Raw genomic sequence first — 22,734 nt, 5'->3', positions numbered from 1 at the left:
TTAAGTCTTTTTGATGTTTTGCTTTGTGAATTTCCAGGTCAGAGTTCACCAAAGCTTGAATGTAGTGTATAATTGATTTACGGAGTAACAAGCTGATTTCAAAACCGATATGAAACCCAGATCTTTCTGTACAGACGTCTCCACTTGCAGATGTTTTGCTTATTATTAGTTAAACATTTATCACTCACAGTTTTAGATGGGTTATTAAGTAAACTTGTTAATTAGTGTTTAGTCAGTACATTAAGCCGTAATTTGTTCAGCAAGCATGCATATATATTCATTTTAAATGATGTTTCTAGAGAATTTGATGCAAGCATGACACTATAACAGAAATGAAGCATAAACTAGATAAATGAATCCTTAATTAAACCCCCAGGCAGCAAATTAACATGCTACTTTTTTAATGAAATGCTATTAATTCTCATTTTTTGGTTTGCCTGTGGTGTCACACTACCATGTGTTAGTCAGTACATATTCAAAAAGTGTTACAAAGTTTAGTGTGACTGACATATTTTACCTCCAACTTTTTACTCTCACAGGGTTCCCACGGGTCCTTGAAATTCTTGAAAGTTTGTGAATCTGGGGGAAAAATTCAAGGCCGTGGGAAGTTTTTGAAAATATACATACGTAGATACAGGTCATTGAAAGTTTTCTTGAAAAAAATCCATATTATTCCCTGTGTAATGTAGGATAAAAAATCTAGACTTTAAGCACACGTGCTAAACTGTTCACTTTTAATGCTTATATCTTCTGTATGCGAATGTTGATTCATACCAAAATGCTTTTTTGCATAGTTGTGTTTGACAAATGAAAATGTCTCGGGTTACGTATGTAACTGTTGTTCCCTGAGAAGGGAACGAGACGCTGCGTCTCCCTTGCCATACTTCCTGCATCCCTTTAACGCCGTCTTTGGCAATATTTCAGATAGCGATATACTTCCTGGCTCCCGCTTCACCCTGTCTTTGTCGTTAAGCCTCACTATTGGTTGAATTTGATATACACATCAGACGCACTTACCCTTGGGGGCGTCCCCAAAGTGTCACCGCAGTGACGCAGCACGAGTTCCCTCGAAAGGGAACTGTAACAGTGTATCTTAAAAGGTTACACGATGTAACCTTGCTCTCACTTAAAATATGTGTCCCCACATTTAGTCCTTGAATTTGAGGGTATTGGACCTTGAATTTGAAGTTAACTAAGGTGTGGGAAGCCTGCTCTCAGTTGAAACCATGTTTGTAAATCACCTGACCTCTTCTCCCAGACAAATACAGCTTTCTAACCAAGCACAGCATATCCACAATAAACCATTTATCGAGAACGATGGATCTGAGCGTGCATTGACATTCTCTGAAGGTGAAATGGAGGGTTGATCTAATAATATCTACATTTACATTATTTCGCTTTATTGTAATGCACTTCCACCCGCTCCCTCACTTTGCATGACTGCTGCATTTGGAGTTGAGTCATCAAAAAACAAGCATGTGATTGTTTAGAGAAAATTACCATATTTGCCGCGTTCTTTTTTCACTTGTGGTCATTTATCATCTTTTATTTCATCTAACCACATGTCTGTAAATAGCTTTCTTTTGTGTCATTATTGCTTTTGTCTGCTCTTTCCTCCATTCTTTCTTTCTTGCACACACACATCCCACTCGCTGCATGGCTGCATGCTGTTATATGTTATGATGACGTGTAGCTCCCCGTTCCCAGACACAAAAAGGTAAGATACTTTTGTATTTTTCACTCGTTCTCCCATTTCCAAGCCTGCCTTTTGTGTCTCTCCTGTCCAACTTCCACCGAGTCCCTCGTGTACACTGATGTACAATTTACCGGCTTCAACATACTCTGTGGAATTTGAAAGATAGATCTGTTGTATTAGAGCAATTAATACTTACCGTGTGAGGTTTTATTAACCAGACCTGCAGGGGATCATTTAGATGTAGGTCAGTTTAGACTATTTAAATCCCTTTTTTTACAGACCACAGAGTTTGTCAGCCTTTACAGACCCAGTGGCTCCCCACCTAGACCCTCATCCAATCCATTTTTATAAATTATCGTACACTGTGGAATATTTTCATTATGAATGCGCACGGACATTACAACATTAAAATACCATTAGTTAGAAAGTTAATTCTTAATAATAATAAATGTGTGTTTTATTATGTTTAATTGAGTTTTCTAAGCGCTCGCCACAAACCTTAAGAGAAACTTAGGAACTTTGGTTGTAATTCCAGATTTCTATACATTACAGCTCAGGGGTCTCATTTATAAAGTGTGCGTATGCACAAAATGGGGTTGGAAACTTGCATACGCCAGTTCCCATGCAAAGGTTGTGATCTTTAAAAAACAAACTTGATGGGAGAATGGGCTTGCAAGGTGGGATCTGAGGATGATTCATGTATGCACACTTGCAGGTGATCTGTGATTTATAAAGGGAACATTGCTTTGTTTTATAAGTCTTAATATTTTTTGGCCCCTTTTGTGCGTACGTAGACTTTTACACACAGTTTTATAAATGAGACCCCAGATGTTTAGGATCACTTATTTGACATGCTATGTGTGATATAAAAAAGATTTGTTGCGTCAACTAAAATAAAAAAAATGTTAATTCAACTTAAAAAATATTAGTTGTTTTTGTTAACTAATATATTTAAGTTAAATTAAATCAAAATCTTAAGGCAGCAACAAATCTTTTTTTTACAGAGTGTAATTGTAGTGTATCATGCTCCTGCATAGCTCAGTGGTAGAGCATTGTGTTAGCAGCACAAAAGGTAATGGGTTCGAACCCAGTGAATACACATACTGATAAAATGTGTATATATATATATATACCTACTTTTTATACACAAATATATTATGCAATATATTTATATATTGTAATATATAAATTACACACACAAAAACAGGGCTCTAGACTAACTTTTTGCACTGGTTGCACTGGTTACAACACAAAAGTTAGGTGCACTCTAATTTTTGACCGCATCGGATTTATAGTTCACCCAAAAATATTTACTCACTCAAAAAAAGTTTTTTGTGCTGCATCGGATTTGGAGCGCGTCACACAAAAAATTAACTCATATAGGCTACTTTTGAATTCGTGTTGTTAGTTTGCTAATTATTTAAGTGAAACACATTTCATGTAGGCTTATTTATTTTATTATTTTTTCACCAAAGAAAGACGTAATCATCATGTTCTATTCATTTTAATGCTTTTTGCGCATAAACTAAAGCCTTGGGGGGAATTATTTATAAATGAATCAAGAACGCTGTAAGCAGCTAAGTCTATACTTAAAGCAGCTGAGGGTTGCTGGACGGTGTATTTGTACGCGCTTACTTGGCTTAAGTTAAATGTCATTAAATCAATGTCCCCTCACCATTTGAATGCTCAGAGTATTCATTTTATTTAATGTGTTGCATTGTTGTAACAGCATGGCCTTGTGATACGGTCAAAAAACTGTGTGTTCACCTTCCTCCAGCAACACCTGTCACCTGAAGGAAGGTTCCTACCTATATTCACTGAATATAGAACAGTGACACCTAGTGGACACCTTTACAAGACAAATGGCTCTTACAAACGCAAATCAAGGAATGAATTTATTTCTCTATTTAAGACAGTCTGGCAGGGCGGTAATAGCTATACAGCAAACACCGAAAAGTTTATAGGATTAGATTTGGAAGTAAGATTATGAAGAAAACAGTGGTCCTGACTCTTGGCTTTTTTCTATAAATTGGGCGCACGCGACATTGCTGTTCGGGGTTACGTTCAAATAATTTTCTTTAAAAGAATTATGCTCTGGCTCTGACTCGATTGTAAGAGGCTCATTACCTAATTCCATCTTCGGGTTCGAACCAGGACTGATGTGACGGGAGGTTGATGTCAGAGCATTGGTTATGATCTTCGGACGGATCAGGCATTAACTCTGTTTATCTGACGGACCAAGGGCAAGGCTACTCACCTCTCTATGTCTCTCTCTCTGACTGGAGCGCACACGCATTTTTAAACGTACACACATCTGGACCATGGCTTTTTCCCTCGAACTCCTGGTCGCACCAGTGTGACCTGATATTTTGAAGTTGCACCATTGAGAAATTAGGTCGCATGTGCGACCAAATTGGTCGCACTCTTGAGCCCTGAAATATATTATGCAAAAGCAAACTTTTATTTGGTATGCGATTAATCGTGATTAATCTTTGGACAGCACTAATAAAAATGTATACCTTGTTATCCACTGTAAGTCGTTTTTATTGTGAAAAGTGAAAAGTTGGATCAATGAAAAATATTATTTCAATTGATAAAACTTAAAATTTCACTTTAGTTTCACTGTAGGTTAAAAAATAAGCGTATATGTTACCAATTAAAGTAATTTTTGCAGTGTTGGATAAAAGCGGCTGCCAAATGCGTAAATGTAAATCATGAATTTTCATTACAAAACTACATTTTAATATAGGCCGTATATAAGAGTCCAGCGTAGATAAGAACACCCTCAACATCAAAATCTTTCTATGATGCAAGAAGTTTGTTTGATAAAACGATAAGAAAACATTTTTGACTTCTTTAGGGATGCACCGAAAGGAAAATTTTCTCCAAATGTAAAACTTAACAATTTTCCTAATTATTTTGCCAATTTTCTTACCATTGCACAAGTTAAATTTTCAGAATGTCTTTTTACTATATTTTTTAACATTCCAGCAGTCATTAAAAGGCCTTTTTATACCTGGTCACTTCTCTGATCAAATAGTTATGTGGCTTGTTCCATTTACATTTGACCACATAAATGAGTCTTGGCTATACGAATATTAATCTGATCTTCTATTCCCGGGCAAAATGCAAATAACCTACTCATTACTCAGCCTTAGAAACTTGCAACAACGCTTTTATGCAGCACTGTACTGTGTGTTGAGCAGCAGACGGTCAAGCATGAGCAGAGGGAGAAAGAGAGATGGCGGCAAGATTGACAGGGGATGATAGAGGAAAAAGCAGTCAAAGAAAAACGGTCTAACAAAAAGCTTATTGTTAATATATGTTTTATTTCTCCTTTAATATAAGCGTGTTTGTCATTCTAGCACTTTACTGGTTCTAGGAAGTTTTATTACACACTGCATGGCACTGCGTGGAGCTAAAGTCTCTCATTTTCCATGCTTTTGCATTCATCAGATAGCCAGGATCGCCACCGCCGTGTCTTTCTCAAACGCTGCATGCTGTTCAGCATGTCTTGATTTGAAATGATACATGAAAGTCGTAGTGCTGTATGTTTTCGCGTCTTTCTCTGACCCTTTAAAATGCTTTTACCAATATGTTTGCTGCATTTGCGCATCTCTCCTTTTTCCACTGGTTGCTATTTGATTGCTCCATTAAAGAAAATCACTGTTTTGCTTTTTTGACTGAATAGTCCCGGTTGCTGAACCTTCGGTGCATCCCTAGACTACTTTGAATATGCAACAATAATTTTGATGTTGATATTGCTAAAATTTGGGAAGAAATAAAAAATGAATGATCCTAATCTTGTATATAAAGTAGTGTATATGCAAGTGTAACTGGATAGTAGGACCTATTTGTGTGTAAAAATCATAGATGGGTCATTTTACAGAAACGTCCAGTATTGGTAGGGCAAGATGTCTTAAAATGTATTTATTTTTCTAACATTTAAACTTAGACCACATTATTAGATTACTCTTTGAATTTATAAGTACACATAAATGACAGCTTAATGATTTTTTATTTTTGTGTGCATGAACTTCAAGACTGCATAGACCTTTTTTTGTCACTGGGGTTACCTTACTTCTTTATCAATATTAAAGGCGTTTATGAAATAATATTTTTTTTTTAATTCAGCTTTAAAGCTTAATTCTTAATTGTAGCAGAATTCAATGAATTAAAATTTGTCATCATGTCACATTTAAAAGATTTTATTTAATGTGAAAGAAAAAAAACACAGTAACACCAGTGACGCAACAAATCACTAGTCACTGGTGTTACTGATCTTAACTGGTGTTACCCATAAAGAAGGTAACACCAGTGACAGAAACACCAGTGACACAACAAATCACCCATAAGGCAGGTAACACCAGTGACAGTAACACCAGTGACACAACAAATCACCCATAAGGCAGGTAACACCAATGACAGTAACACCAGTGACACAACAAATCACCAGTCACTGGTGTTACTGATCTTAACTGGTGTTACCCATAAGAAAGGTAACACCAGTGACAGTAACACCCGTGACAATTTTCCTGAAAACTGAATTTTACAAAATTTCTGCTGCAAAGCATCAAAACACATGTTGTCAATCATTGTGTACTCACTAAATTAAGTAGTTTAATCCAATTGTATTCTAGTTTTTTGCAATTCCCAAACAATAAAGGAGGTCATACCAGTGACTTAAACTAAAAGCTTCATATGAAATCATGAGATAAATGAGAAGATTTCTGATAACTGAAAAGAGACAGTGGACTTACAATGGGCTTCTCTTCATAAATCTCCAGGAAAGTGAAAGAAGGAAGTCAAGTGATGTCATCAGTGTGATTTTGATTTAAAAATAAGAGCTTTTTTGTTAAACGGTAACACCAGTGACACAACTCCAGGGGAGCACTACTTTCATTATTTATTTTATAATATTTATTTAGCATTTTGTCTTTAAATGTAATTTACATCATATATTTGATAGGTATGGACACATTATTGTATTTTAAATGGAAGAAAACACTGTTTTTGAGTCTGTACATGACTGTGGGGACGAGCACTTCTGTGGTGCTTGGAATTCTAATTAAATAATAAAAATCAAATATTGCTACATTGATGGCTCAAGAAGGTGTAATTGGTCAAATAAAATATTGTTTTTTTTAAAATAAAAATAATTGTAACCGTAAAGGGTGTTTCAAGTGTAATATTTCTGTAAAGGCTAGAGACAGAAAAACGGACATTTCCGTAGAATGACCCAGATCATAGTTCCAAACATTGTTTGCTATTCCTGGTGGTGTTCACTGTCAAAAAGTACACCTTTAAAAAAAGTACACCGTTGTACCTAAAGAGTTCATATTAGTACCTCACAGGTACACATTTGTACCAAATGTATACATATCTGTACCTAAATATTACATATTAGGACCCAAGGACAGCTTGAGACCATTTTTTGACCATTTTATTGATAGTATGTATGCAAATCCACACTGATCTCCAGAGATTTCTAGAGAATTAGTCATTTTATTCACAAAGATCTGTGCATCTCCTATAAATGCCCCTTGTGTGTTCATTTATTAAATTTGGCCTGCTCATATTACCCACATTTGGCACAATTTTGTTCTTTTGTTTGTTGACATCTTTTCTTTCCGTTGGCTCAGACATTCCTCGACTAACAGGACAGATTATCTACAATTACGTTAAAATAAAGAGTTTTTATTATGTCTTTATGGTGAATAGAGATGTTTGCCTCAAGCTTGAACATTTCTGTTACCTCTGTAAATGCATTACTTTTCTATATGGTATTTTTTCACTATGAACAATAAAGCAGAACAGAAGCATCAGAGATAATCTCCATCTGTAGCATCTCTCATTTGTTTCTGTGTGGGTAGGTGTGTGTTTATATGCATATGGTCTTTGGTACATATGGACCCAGAGTTGTCTGTGGGTATGTCTCACCACCATGCATACATTCATGAATCCATTGGGTGCTATCACACTCATGCAAGTATTCATTTACTTTCCGTCTGGCATGGCAGCAGTCTGTGAACACCATCAATCAGATAGGAGTGAAAGTGTGTGCGTGCACTCTTGCCTCAATATATTTAATAGATTTCTTGCCCCCACGCAGCTTTTCAACACCCTGAATCAGTACCTTATGTGCGTCATATGGATTGGTTTTCACTGGCTTATTCATATTCTGCACAAATATTTGTACATGTATAGATTCATGGGCTGGTCTGTACGCTTGTTAAAGGTGAGGTGTGTCATTTCCTCACTGCAAATGGCACTAAATGATATTGACACAAACAATCTTTTTTTTTTAAGAAGAATGCTAACCAGTGAATGCTTTCATAGTTTTCTCTTCACATAAAGCTGCCATCGGAACTTAAGTCCCAGACTTAAGTCCCAAAATGTTATGATGAGATTAGGAGCATCAAAGGGACTTTTTACACCTGGTCACATCATGTGTTTTCTCAGATCGGATAGCTGATTTGTTAAAATTGTTAAAAATGCGTCTTGGCAAAATAGATAAGAATCCGATCTTCTACTCCCGCGCAAAATGCAAATACACTATTCATTTCTCCGCTTTAAAAAAACTTAAGAGGACGTTTATTTACACATGTCCACCTCGTGAAGTGGTTTGAGCGATCGTTTCGGAGGGCATTTACACCTGGTCAGTTTACAATTGTACAGCTGTCCAATCAGAGAAAACGCATGAAGTGACCAGGTGTAAAAAGCCCTATAGTTTGATTACAGTCATTGATTTTACATTGATTTCAATCTTTGGCATGACTTTGTCGGTCAATATTAAAGATTTTAGGGTTATATTTTCACAGAATGTTCTTTACATTATGTAGGATGGTTTTATGTAGAATGCCTATCCTAGCCCTATGCTTACCACACTATCCTTCAGTCTGAACTTCATTCACTGTCAAAAAATGGTCCGTAGCTTTCACTGGTGCGGTACCCTTTCAAAAAGTACACCTTACCAGATTTACTAAACAGGGCAAATAAGCGTGAGAGGGCGATTTAAAAAAAACATGATGGGAGTGGTAATATCTGCGGGTTATTTACTAAAAAGAGCAGCAAATTATTTCAGGGTCGCAAATAAGCAGAGCTGATGAGGTGCTGGTGATCTACTAACGTCTTGAGTCCAGCACCACCACGAAAGCCATAGGACACTGATACACTGCAAACAATGACTTTCTTACGTATTTTTGTCTTGTTTTCAGTAGAAATATCTAAAAATTCTTAAATCAAGATGTATTTTCTTGATGAGCAAAATGACCTAAGAAAATAATACTAGTTTTTAGACAAAAAAAATACAATTAAAGTGAATTTATGCTTAAAACGAGCAAAAATATCTGCCAATGGGGCGAGAAAATTGTACTTGAATTAAGTGTTTAAGAAAAAATTAATCTTATTTCACAATTTTTTTTCTCACCCCATTGGCAGATAATTTTGCTTGTTTTAAGGACAATTTCACTTAAAGGGGACAGAGAATGAAAAATCATTTTTACCTTGTCTTTGTTGAATAATGGTAGTCTACCCACATTCACAAACATACAAAAAGTGCTAGACATGCTAAACATCTCAGTCTCATAGAAATTCCTCTTTTAGAAATGTCAGCCAGAAAACAGCCCAATCTGAAAAACTGATGCTTATGACATCACAGGCATCTCACTGCCCCTCCACTTTAAAATAATTGGCTAAATTTTTTGAGTGGCAGCAAAGTCAGCCAATCAGTAATGAAATTGCAAGTTAAGCCAGTAGGAGGAGCCAAATAGATGCAAAACCACTTGTTTAAAATCCCCCACCCTAATAGAGGTTTCTGAGAGAGGTTTTTAGGAAGCTTCTAAGGCATTACAGACCCAAACAAAAAAATGTTTGTCTACATGTCACATCACAGAACAAGGATAAATACCCCGTTCAATCATTCTATGTCACCTTTAAATGGTATATTATTTGTCTTAAAACTAGACTTATTTACTTAGGTCGTTTTGCTCATCAAGAACAACTTAATTTAAAGGACAAGTTCGGTATTTTAGACTTAAAGCCCTGTTTTCAGATTGTTTATGGTGAAATAGAATGATTTTGACTGAAATTTCGACATTTGCGGCTGTCCTGAGAATTTTCGCGTGTTTGTGTTTCAGCTCAGATCTCTACAATGGGTTTAATGGTGCACTGGAACAATCCTTCCAAAAATGCATTAAACTTTTGTTTACAAAGACGTGAAACTCACCGAGTGGTCAGGGGTGTTCACTGATATGCTCACACAAAATCGCTGCAAAAGATGCTTTCCAACAGCTGTTTTAGCATTCGTTGTTAACTTGTGGACCTATTTTTCCAAACGCCTCACACCCGTACATTCTTCCGCTGAGAGCTTGAATATAAGACACTCCAGCCCAGGTGGTGGCGCTAATCCGCTTTTGCCAATTGCAAGAATAGAAACAAAGTTCCTGGCGCGGAGTAATACCGTACCTCACAGCACATCTAATACATGTCAATGGAGTTGGCAAAAACTACGATAAAACCTGTTGGAATGCGTCTTTTGGAGCGATTTTTGTGTGAGCATACCAGTGAACACCCCTGACCACTCGGTGAGTTTCACCTCTTTGTAAACGAAAGTTTAATGCATTTTAGGAAGGATTTTTCCAGTGCACCATTAAACCCATTGTAGAGGTCTGAGCTGAAACCGAAACACGCGAAAATTCTCAGGGCAGCCGAAAATGTCGAAATTTCAGTCAAAACCATTCTATTTCACCATAAACAATCTGAAAACAGGGCTTTAAGTCTAAAATACCGAACTTGTCCTTTAAGAATTTCTATTGAAAACAAGACAAAAAAAATAAGAAAGTCATTTTTTGCGGTGTATGTGAACGTTTACAATAAGTTTTGAAACGTCTGATATTGTGTGACTCCTCTTTTATTTCCACCAGCAAATACAAAATGGCTTTGCAAACAATATTTATAAATAATATGTAGCAACGCTGACATCGCGGGCTCGCACGTCAAATTTCTTGGTCGAAACATTTGTTTCAACCTGCTTGTTACTTTAAAATGCGTGTCATGCAATATCCACTTGCCGCATGGTTGTAGTATTTTTTTGCAAAATACTACAATAAATACGTGGACAAGAACTAACGGAAGCGTTTGATATTTTGAGCTTTCAGTCCTGAGGTGTTTTTATTTTACAGCAACTGTTTGAAAATTTGTGTCACTTTCAACCGATAGGTGTGATTCCGCTAGACTCGGGGCAATAATGAAAGGTAGGGGTGACAAAATATGTATCTTTTATCTTGGTACTGACATGTCATCGAAACCTAGAAAGGAGAGGTTTTTAAATAAATGGCGGAAATTTGGTAGTAACGTTTGTGGTGGTGGATTAGCGAACGTCCTGTCAGACAAACTAATTCCAACTAAATGGCCCATTCCAACTAAAACAGTAAATGTTCATGATTTTATTTGAAAGAACTAATAAAATTCTACCGTCTGTTAAAATTTCATGCAAATATCTGATAAAATGAGAAAGTTACAAGCAAAAACATGTGAATAAGCAGCATTTTTGGTCACACACCTTCCATTGACATCCATATATAACTTTTTCCTCTGATTTCTAATATTAAAAACATCATCAGTCAAATATCTCAGTCCTCAACAGATTTTTACAATCCAGGTATCTTTGTAAATAGGAATGTCTGCTCTGTATAGTCATGTGATACATTTTGAGATTTGGGGTTTTTGAAAAATTTGTCATCATACCTATAATATGTTCCTCTGGCATTTCAAATAAGCTGTTACATGTAAAAAAAAATCCTCTGCCTTGTACTACACGCTCTCTGATGCCTCTACTATCAGCAAAAATTTCGGCCATTTCAAGCACAAAATGATTTATGACATGCGTTAAATAATGGCGTAAAAAAACAGTCATAACACACGCTCAAACATTAGTTAATCGTGTTGCATGAATCATTTAAATAATCTCCTCTCATAAATTTTAGAAATGCATATGCAGTAAGGTCAGAAGCAAAAATAACTAGACCACACCTTTTCAGCGCTAATGATCCAATGCGCGTCTTTAAAAAAATCCAGATTATTTAACGACAAAATGATGCTTCACGCAAGCTGTTAGTAAATCTGTCCCAAAAAGTTCATATTATCACCTCATATTGGTACCAAATGTGTACATATCTGTGACTAAATGGTATATATTGCACCTTTTACGAGGGAACTTCCCCGGTGACGGCTTGTGACGATTTTTTAACCATTTCTTTTGAGAGTGTGTGCAATGCATTATCGTCAGACAGTTCTGTACTGCGTGGCTTAATTGCATTTGGAGCCGGTACAACTCCCACCCATTGATAGTCATCTGTGCTGGAACCTCCATCTGCTCTCATAAAGCACACTTGATTTCGACCAACCCCTTTCTTTTAAAGAATCTGGGATCTTTCAGTTTTAAGTGGAGACCATCTCCAACAGGATATAGTTTATCTAGAAGAAGAAAGAGAAATAATTTGGGAGATAAAACAGACTTTAACTAGTTGGCTGTTGATGAGGAGATAGAGGAGAAACACCACGCTTGGCATTTGAATAAGTGTGCATGACACACGCCATTCACACAGATTCGCTGACGTGGGCCGCCTATCTCCGCTCACACTGGCCATTTTTCCAGATTCTCCATAATTATGATCAGCCGTCCATTCATAAAGCTGAGGCCCGAGGACATTCAGCAAACTTCTCTCTTCTCTCTGTTTACGGAAAACAGAACTTTAATGAAAGACTTGCTTCCTCTGTTTTATCATATAAGAACGGAGCATATCAGCACTGCAATGTATTAAATCAACACTGCAGCTATTTCTCCCCATTGATATGCTGGGTGCAGACGAGTCGCAGTTTACCACCAATATATATATATATATATATATATATATATATATATATATATATATATATATATCATGCAGCCTTAAAACACAAGGCAGATGCTGAGTGGAAATAATTCAGGTCTTACCATGAAAGGCACAAATCCATCCCTTGTGTTTATTTATTCGAAGTGTTTTAGGTGTATTGGAATTTAATTTTCGTAAGCGGGAAGATGGGTAAACGCATATGAACGGCGAAAACAAGGCACGCTCTCATTTTTTGTGACGGATCGCGTCAGTTCTGGTCTTTGGTGAAGTGGACCTCAGAGAGAACAAGCATCTGTAGTTGAAGCACGCAGACACACATGCATGCTCCCAAACACAACCACACAGAGAAAAGCAAACCTGTGGATATTTGAAATCCCCTTTGTTGCTGTGATCAGGCCACTGTGCATATTTACTGTGAAAATCTCCATGTTTCAGATAGGGGCCACAGACATGAACAAGGTCGGATTTGGGTGCGCTGAATAAAAGTGTCAAAGCATGAAATGTTTTTACCTTTGTTATTACACAGCTTTCTTGAAAGCTTGATTCTGATATCCCTCCGCTGCCACTTTTGACATGCACGGCTTCAACCAGTTAAAAAGAGCTTATAAATTATTTCAGAAATATTTGTTGTAAATTATTTACTCATCATATAACACCTGATCACCCTCTCGGGATTTATTATTCAAAAACAGTTGGCTAGATGCTAACTTTTTTGTTAGCCGGACCCCTTTTACCTAAATTATTTACTTGAAGTTTCCCTTGAAATTTTAAGTAAATATATAAAGTGCACCTATTTCATTGTTAAAAAAACAACAACATTATTTTGTTTTTTAGGTATATTACAATCTGTTTAAAAAAACATTATTTTCCACATTTTTGTACAAAACTCATAGATTTGAAAAGCGCTTTTCCCCTGATTGGCCAGCTAATCCGTACGTTGTGATTGGCCTGAATACCTCGGATATCAGCCGGAAACATGACTCTCCTTACCATGTTTGAAAGATTCGCTTACAATGCAATGCTAACTAACAGGAGTTAACTTACAGGCTGTGAGTCTGAAGCGGAAGGAATAACGATAATGTCGGTCTTGTCAACATCACCAATACGAGGAAGTAAACGGTTGCTTACAATCCGTGTGTTTGTTGTAGTCCAAAAAAAGAGATTTACGTCATTGTTTACTTTTAAGTATGTGCCTTTTACATATTGTTAACACGTATCAGTGATGCACGGGTCAATGTATAAACAACCCGCACCCGACCGATGTTTTCAACTAACCCGCCTGCAACTCAGACTGCAAAAAAAAAATATTGTACATGACCCACTTCCTGGCCTGCATTTTTTTAAAGTAGTAATTGTTTAAAATACTTAATTGGCATCTTTATTTAACCGCGACGCGAATATCATGAAAAATATTTTTGGATGACTCGTAACTGCTGGTGACCGCAGACACCTGCTCATTTTGGATCAACTCATGCATACTTGCACACCAAAGGAAATGTAAAACTATGAATCGGACCATAATTGGTCTTTAATAGCACCTTTGTATGATTTAATCAAAAAAAAACATTTAGTTTTGATCTGTTGATAGTAGGGATGCACCGAATCTAGGATTCGGATTCATCCGAATACTGGGCTTTTTGACGGGGTTCGGGTCAAAAAAATTCACGTCTTACCATCAAATGCATAAATCCATCCCTTGTGTTTGTTTATTTGAAGTGTTTTAGGTGAATTGGAATTGAATTTACATCGGCGGGAAGATGGGTAAACGCACATGAACGGCGAAAACAAGGCACGCTGTCACAATACTGGGCTTTTTGACAGGGTTCGGGTTCGGCTGAATCTTAGAATTTTTTCCACCGAACCGACCCCTAAGCTTGCACTACGCTGGTCGACGTCACGCGGCCGTTGATTACACACATCGGGTGCTGACGTGGAGATAAGCATTTTTTGCGGTGAGCCTAAGGGGCGGTTTACATTTCGTGGACGCACCTGGAAAAAACTAGCCCATCGCACTGCATCGCTTTCTTTATGCATAGGCTTATGGTAATTGTCAAAATAGTTTTCCCCACTTGTCATCCTGGCATAATGTTGCCTATCCTTTTTTTACAGTTAAAATCAAACAAAATGAAAAATACACTGCTGTGGACGTTGTTTACTTTATTAATGTGTTTAACAATGTTAATGGAATAAGGATGCGAGTAGGATTCGGTTTCGGATTCGACCCAAAAAATCTGGATTCGGAGCATCCCTAGTTGATAGTAGTATTTTACATAGTTATTGTAATTATTATATTTGTGGGCGAAGCATCCCTACAACATCCTTTTAAGCCTATAACACTTTTCGTATTTTTCAGTCATCTACATGGTTTGCTGAACTACAAAGCGATTAAGCTTCTTTGTATATAAATCTAATGTGTCACCCACCTGACATTGTCCTTTGCTCATGCAGAAGAGTTTTCTCACTCCCCCTCATGTCCATTTGTTTTACCTCACAGTCTCTTTTGTTGTGTTAAACACAACACTGATGATTATTTATGCTTTCGTGATCGTTCTGCATGCACCCACGAGCTAAACAAAAGAGGAGAGAGAGGTGTGAAGCTTTTACAGGTTCAAACATAATAGCTTAGAGAAGCAGAAAATAACTCATTACGATTGTGCTTCTGACAGCCCTCGTGTGTTAGGTTGAGGATCACCGGCCTTTTCTGTGACCCTCTGAGATCATCTCATCTCACACATGACTGCACACAGGAGCCTTAGGGCCTGAATGATGAACGTTACAGTAATCTCACCTGGAGATGAAATGCATCACTTGAAGCATGGATATTTTACATAACAGCACAATATGCTGATCATTCATTTTTGGCTTTGTAATGTTTAATTCAACTACTGTAGACGGTACAAAACCATTTAACTCTTTCCCTGCCATCGTCAATAAATAGCTTTTTTCATTCGTAAATCAGCTGTGTTTGCAAAGACATAAGTAGCTTGGTTTCCATTAAAGATTTGCGCAAAACTTTTGAGAAATTATTGCGAAATGACAGCGTTTCCATTACCCAATGTTATGAGGTCATGGTGACTTTTGGTAGGTTTATGCTTTGCAGCCATTCAAAGCCATTCGTCTTGATTTGTCAATGCGCAGACAGACAGGCAGATGAGATCAAAGTACAGTGAGAGTGATTTGAGAAATCATACTGAACCGTTTGCTCTCTAATCACCCTTGCGGTACTTTGATGTCATGGGCCTGTCGGTCTACGCTGTGTTGTGGCACTGAACATACCTATTATTTTTACTCGTAGGACATGCAGGCGTGTTATTCAAGAATTAATGGCAAGGAAAGCCCCTTATACTTGGAAACGGCCATGGCTGGTGTTTCAGGGAGGTTATAGTAGTCTATTTTGCATCTTTATTAAATTATTATTTGATCACACACATCAAGTGTCAAGTTTTGCCATTATTACTTTTTCGAATTGCCTAAAAAACACCTAAATTTTCACTATTTTAAGGATAATGTAAATGCACCTGATGTTGTTATTCAGCGAACCACATGATTTAGTTTCAGGCAAATAAAAGAACAGCATATACATGCGGATGTACAACTTGAGTGCATACCCTGTAAAAAATTTGTTGTAATTATGCAGCCGGTTGCCAGTAACTTGATGTAGATTTAAATTGATGTTATTTACTGGCAACAGTTTGTTTAAAGTTAAATGAACATAAAACCTTATCAAGTCTTTGTCTTTACAGAATAAAACCATAACATAACAGCCTCATGCAAAGCATTTGGGGAACCAGAAATAAACCCTTTTCTGTTTTTTCCCTTCAGATTTTCGTTATTTGTTTAAATAAAGCAATAATACTAATAAATAATAAAAAAATATGTGATTTCAGTTTCCCATTCATTTATTTTATCATTGAAGATATTTAAAAAAAAAAAAATGCAGAAATCTCGTAAACCCAATCTTGTGTCTCGTCTCATGGATTAAAGGCAGGATAGGCAGGAATTATCTAAAAAAAACTTGTTAACAAATTTGCTTAAACTGTCTTTATATTTCAATACATAAGTAAAATGTAAGTACTCTGAAGAAGAGAGTATAAAAATCGAGTGTCTGTACACCTCTCACGACTGTTTTAAACACAGCTCATTTTTCCATTCACTCCACCCCCTCCCTTCTTGGTTTCTTCTTAAGCCACGCCCCCAAAACACATGAACGCGCGACACTGACCGGCTCTGCTGGGAGCGCGGTGCATGTAGTAACATCATGTCACAATCACATGTAATAATACACCTAACTTTATCACTATGAATATAAACAAATAGGATGGCTTTTAGTACTCACTATTAAGCCAGTGTTTTGCATGGAAGAGTTTCCGTGATGAAAGCATTGTTGACTCTGAGGCTACACTCTGGAGACAATACCGCTACTGCATCGTCGACTCAAGGAAAAGCCAAGTGATATTTACTCTCGTTTGATTTCTTCGTTTATTCCTTTTTTTGCCTTCGCTGACTGCTGACTGAAAAAGTTCTGAATGCTTTTTCTCTGCCATACTTTTGCTCTTCCTAGAGTGCCTCATGCACGTTCAAATCAATCGGGTGTGCGCATGTGTGGACAGATCCCATAGCAACAGGGGTGGTGCCATGGTCGCGAGAGAGAGTGATAGTCGCGCACGCCAATCATTTGTTTCGTCCCGAATGGAAATAATTAGTCGTGAAATGTCTACAGACACTCGAGTTTTATACTCTCTTTTTCAGAGTACTTACATTTTAATTATGTATTGGTATATAAAGACAGTTTAAACAAATTTGTAAAAAAGTTTTTTAGATAATTCCTGCCTATCCTGCCTTTTAAGCTATGTTTATACTCGACGCGTCCGCACGGGCGCGTTGGTGCGCGCGGCAAAAATGACGTCAACGCGGAGTGGGCGGTCGCGCGTGTTGGGTGCGCGAGACCCCATTTCGGCATTTTTTGTAACTTTCCGCGCGGCTCCGCATCCGAAAATGACCGAACTCGAGGCGATTCTGTCCGAGCAGGCAAGCCTGTGACGTATCTCTTTGATCAATCCAAGCAAAACAATGTATATATTTATCTGACACTCTGTAAGTAAAGTATGGAAACTTTGCAGTTTAAAACACGAATTATTTTACATGATTCAGAATGTTTGGCTTATATTTGTATTGAATGAACCTCTAGACGAGGAATAAAATACAAACCTTAAGATATCTGTACTGTTTGTTTAGTAAAAAACGTTAATGAAATGATAATGTTTAATAAAGACATATTTAAAAGATTGTTGTTTTATTCATGTTCTCGTATTTATATATCAAACTCTGATGTTAAAAGCACCAGGGTTGTTCCAGCGGACGACTTCTTCTATCCTCTTCTTTGTGTTTGTTTTTGACTTTATTGCTCGCGTTGCCCCCTGGTGGTTCAAAAAATAGTGCAACAGCGAGCGCGTCAACTATAAACGCCTCGTCCGTTTGGTGAGACGCACGCGCGATCCGCGGAGGCTTGCGTTGCGGACCAAAGCGCGAGTATAAACAATACTTAAGTGTCCCGTCACACCCCTAGTAATTAGTTACACTAATAGTTTCCAGGGAAAGTAATATTATTACTGTAACTAGTTACTGCCGAACGCTGTATGCTATACAGTAATATGTTTAATACTCCCCCCCATCACCTTACGTATGGAGAAACTTTGCAACTCGAAAATAAAGTCTTAAAAAAGCAGCAGCTGTATTTCCAATAACACAGTTGCTCCCTCTGAAATTTTTACGATGTCCACACAGACTGATTGAACCGTCTGTGTCTGTCCAAAACAAAGCGGGATTTTTCTCATTCTAAAATTCATCTTAATAGAAACAAAAGAGCTTTCAGAAGATTGTTTTTCCTGTCAGGGAATGGCAGAAACCTCCAGTGTGTCTAATTAGCTTATTTGGTTGGATGTGAAACAATACGTCTTGTTAGAAATGCAAGAGTTTGACAGGAACTGGAAGCTAAAGCCTTTGGAATCTATCAGACTGACAAGCTGCTTTGTGCCGTTGACTTCATGGGATGTCTAAAGGTGCTTGTTGTTCATGAGTCACCTTTTCATTATTTTTCATTACTCTCTCTCTCTCTTTCAGGGACTCAAACCAATGGATCACAACGGGCTGTCAGATCCCTATGTTAAGCTGCACCTGCTGCCTGGAGCCAGTAAGGTATGTGTTTGCTTGCACCTTGTATTACATTATGTTTGTCACATTGAAAGAGACTTATTTGTAGGTTGCAAGGTTATTTTTTATTTTGCTCACTTATAGAATGAATCTTGATTGGTTTATTGAGCATTGCTAAAATACACAATATAGTACAAACTATGAAGCTTAACCTGTTGTTATGTCAATATTTGGAATAATGATATCAAGTTTTTAGGGGACAGTGTTTTTTTCTTGTCATTCACAGCTGGTAAGACCAAAAATTATCACGCCCCCTATTATAATTCTTCTGTTTTTGACCGCTCCTCCTTTCTCATCTTGCCAACAATCCACTTAGCAACTGACAGTCATTGTCCTTCACAGGGTGACTGGGTAATTGAATGGGGAAGGATATCACAGTTATTAGGAATTAGGAAACTCCTCACAGATGTGCTGGATGTAATGAAGATCTTGGTGTTAATCGCACCAGCTTTAATCGCCATATGTGTTTTGGGTTAATTGACTATACAGTGCAAAGCAGTCAAATGGAACATGAAGGCATATGAAGACTGTTAGGATTGTATTGTATATATGAGTAAGGTGGATATTAAAGGTACAATCCACTTTTTTTGAAAATATGCTCATTTTCCAGCTCCCCTAGAGTTAAACATTTGATTTTTACCGTTTTAGAATCCATTCAGCCGATCTCCAGGTCTGGCGCTAGCACTTTTAGCATAGCTTAGCATAATCCATTGAATCCGATTAGACCATTAGCATCGCGCTAAAAAATAACCAAAGAGTTTCGATATTTTTCCTATTTAAAACTTGACTCTTCTGTAGTTACATCGTGTACTAAGACTGACGGAAAATTTAAAGTTGCGATTTTTTACGCAGATGTGGCAAGGAACTATACTCTCATTCTGGTGTAATAATCAAGGACTTTGCTGATGTAACATGACTGCAAGAGGCGCAATGATATTACGCAGTACCCGAAAATAGTCTATAGTGCTATTGTAAGTAACCAAGAGGAAAAAATCAAAACTCTTTGGTTATGTTTTAGCGCGATGTTAATGGTCTAATAAGATTCAATGGATTGTGCTAAGCTAAGCTAAAAGTGGTAGCGCCAGACCCAGAGATCAGCTGAATTGATTCCAAAATGGTAAAAATCAAATGTTTAACTCTAGGGGAGCTGGAAAATGAGCATATTTTCAAGAAGAAGTGAAATGTCCCTTTTAACTTATTCCCCTCCATGCATTTTCTTTTTTAAAGTTGCCCGTTTTTTGTAATTTTCACAAAATGCCTTCCAGAAAATGTTCTTCTTTAAATATATAAACATACAAATATATAAAATAAAAGAACAGGGCCTCTGCTTTCCAACAAACAAACAAAACAGGAAAAAGTTTTATTCTATCTTCATTTGTTATCTTTTTATAACCTCTTAAATATGCGTTGGTTTCTTCAAAAATACCATATTTTGAGCAAAAAGCTAAAATAATTGCATTTTTGTAAAGTAATTTAGTTAGAGATCAGTTTCAGAGCGATTATCAAAACTTACACGGAGTTTGAAATTAATTAAATTAGTATTTGCTTCAGTTTTTTATAAATTGGGTTAGAGCACTATCTGGTGGATAATAAATTACCTTATTACCTTACATTAGTGACACAGTTTCTATCATCTATAGATCAAACTGTTTGTCTTAATGTGTCTGACACTGTAGGTCTGTTTGTGATGCTCTATCATGTGCTATCAACCATCTATCTTTCTGTCTATAAAACTGTATCTATCTGTGTGTCTGTTTTTTGTTTATATTTGTTATTTATCAGCATTATAAAACTGTGCAAATCAAATAACTGATGCATTCGATAAATTTGCGTCACACAGCCACTAATCTAAAAGGAAATCTTATTTTTCAGGCCAATAAGCTCCGCACCAAGACCCTACGCAACACACTCAACCCTGTCTGGAGCGAGACCCTGACGTATTATGGAATAACAGATGAAGATATGGTTCGCAAAACACTCAGGTACCAATATATTTATCCTTTACTTCAAATTTGCTATATTAAAATCTTTGTAACATATGTTTTAAAGTTATAACTTTTGTTGGATTGCCTTTGGAAGTAACTATTTTGCATCTGTGGTCTTTGAACCAACAACTTATTGTTTAGCATCTCAGATTCTTAATATCACTAGCCAGGCATTAGATAAGCTAATGCACGAGTATTTCAGTCTTTCTCAGGCTGTGCAGAACAGTAATGTGAGGTCTATAGCACGTATTGGTGGCGACAGAAGAACAGGACACAATGCAAATCAATTAGTGCAAGTAAATAAATCACTTGAAAGGGCTTTTGAAGAATGTGGGTGTTGATTATACTGTGATCTTATTTTAATAAGAAACTAAAGCGTATGTAGATGTTGTTTAGTTTTAATTAACTGACCGTGCATAATACGTGATTCCTGTGCACAGTTGGAGAGACTTGGAAGTTAACACAAACAATTCGGTGAGGATGGGCAAGGGTGTGCTTAGATCATAGTTGGGCAAATCAGGCCCATTCGCTGTGTAAATAATGATACCTAATTACACTCAGAACAGCCATTTGCCTTTGAAACAGCCTCAGGCCTTTTTGGATCGCTGCCATACAGACCCTGAATGGAGTGTAGTGGGATATTGTACCATTCATCAAAATGAAAGGACACTAGTTGAAGGACCATTGAAGGAGGTTGAAATTTACCTACAAAGCAGAAAGGTTCAACAGGCTCTTATGCTTGGAAAGATCATGATGTTTGATCTGATCCTTTTCCTTGTTGCCTACAATCCGTCTGTATGTTGTAGTCCAAGAAAAGAGATTTGTGTTGGAAAGGATAACTTGCGTCATCGTTTCCATCGGGGTTTGTACCCTTTGAATATCGTCAACAAAGGAAATGTAAAATCATGAGACGGACCATTAAGACACAGTGCTAACTGGTTATCAACATATCATGAGTCACCTTTGCAAATATTTGCAGACAGGTTTCAGATGCTTTAAAGTCTTAACTTTCCATGCGGCCATACCCACTCTCATAAGTCATACAGTGTTGCCTGGGTATCTCACACAAGCAAAGATGACACCGGCTTTTGTTGAGTGACATTTACGGCCTCGCAAACACGACCGAAGCGTAACGGGTCGGTTTTCACAGCGTGTGCAGTGATTAAAATGCTGCATTAGGATAATAGCTCGGACAAAGTGGTGGTAAAGATTACACGGCAGAAGAACATTAATCTGCACTTGTGTGTATCACTGCATAACAGCTGTGTTACAAACACAATATCCCTCAAATCCATTAAAAGCAGATTAACCGAGTTGCATGACTGGAGACCCACTTACAAAGAATCGCTTGGTGTCTTTCTAGTTAAAAGTCACAGTAAGAAATAGATTTTTAAATAGCAGATAAAGTTTGTTGTTTTGATTTTATCTTTTAATGCTGCTCGTCAATAGATGACAAATGTGTTGCTATTTTGGCGTCACGAACACACAAGCCACCAGACAACATGGTCATTGATTACTGAAAAAGCACCTTTTGGGCACTATTGTGCTGCTTGCTATTCACATAGGCTGAAAAAGCATTACAGGGCTATTAGATTTCGATTAGGTGTTGATTTACTGTTACTCAATATAGATTAGTTTGCCTTTAACAAATACTGCTTGCAAAGAAGGGCCATTATTCAGGGTACTTGTTCACATACTCTATATTTAAGGATACAAAAAAAATGTGTCCCCATAAGGGAAAAGAAATATGAGGTCCCAGCGCTCTGAACAGATCTGCATGGGTTTAATTAAGAATGTATGGCTTAGTGCCACTGTATTAGATGTCATACATTTTCTTTTAAAGGCGGAGTCCACGATGTTTGAAAAACGGTTTGGAAAAGGAGACGGGCCGACTACCAAAACACACTTATAGCCAATCAAATCAAATCAAATGCCGGGTTGCGTATGT

At 37.2% G+C, this 22,734-nt stretch overlaps 1 protein-coding gene across 6 annotated transcripts in view; it reads left to right on the top strand.

Moving 5' to 3' along the window:
• The window catches only part of doc2b (double C2-like domains, beta), a 276,973-nt gene that overhangs the window by 226,784 nt on the left and 27,455 nt on the right, over positions 1 to 22,734 (top strand). For all 6 annotated transcript variants that reach the window (XM_065284219.2, XM_065284218.2, XM_065284217.2 and 3 more), the window contains 2 exons: positions 18,712 to 18,786; positions 20,674 to 20,783. In XM_065284219.2, coding sequence (XP_065140291.1) covers positions 18,712 to 18,786; positions 20,674 to 20,783 — 185 coding nt within the window. The remainder of the gene's footprint in view (positions 1 to 18,711; positions 18,787 to 20,673; positions 20,784 to 22,734) is intronic.

The sequence above is a fragment of the Paramisgurnus dabryanus genome, chromosome 5 (assembly GCF_030506205.2).
Source record: "Paramisgurnus dabryanus chromosome 5, PD_genome_1.1, whole genome shotgun sequence".
NCBI lineage: Eukaryota > Metazoa > Chordata > Actinopteri > Cypriniformes > Cobitidae > Paramisgurnus > Paramisgurnus dabryanus.
This window is presented reverse-complemented; position numbering and strand designations above follow the sequence as displayed.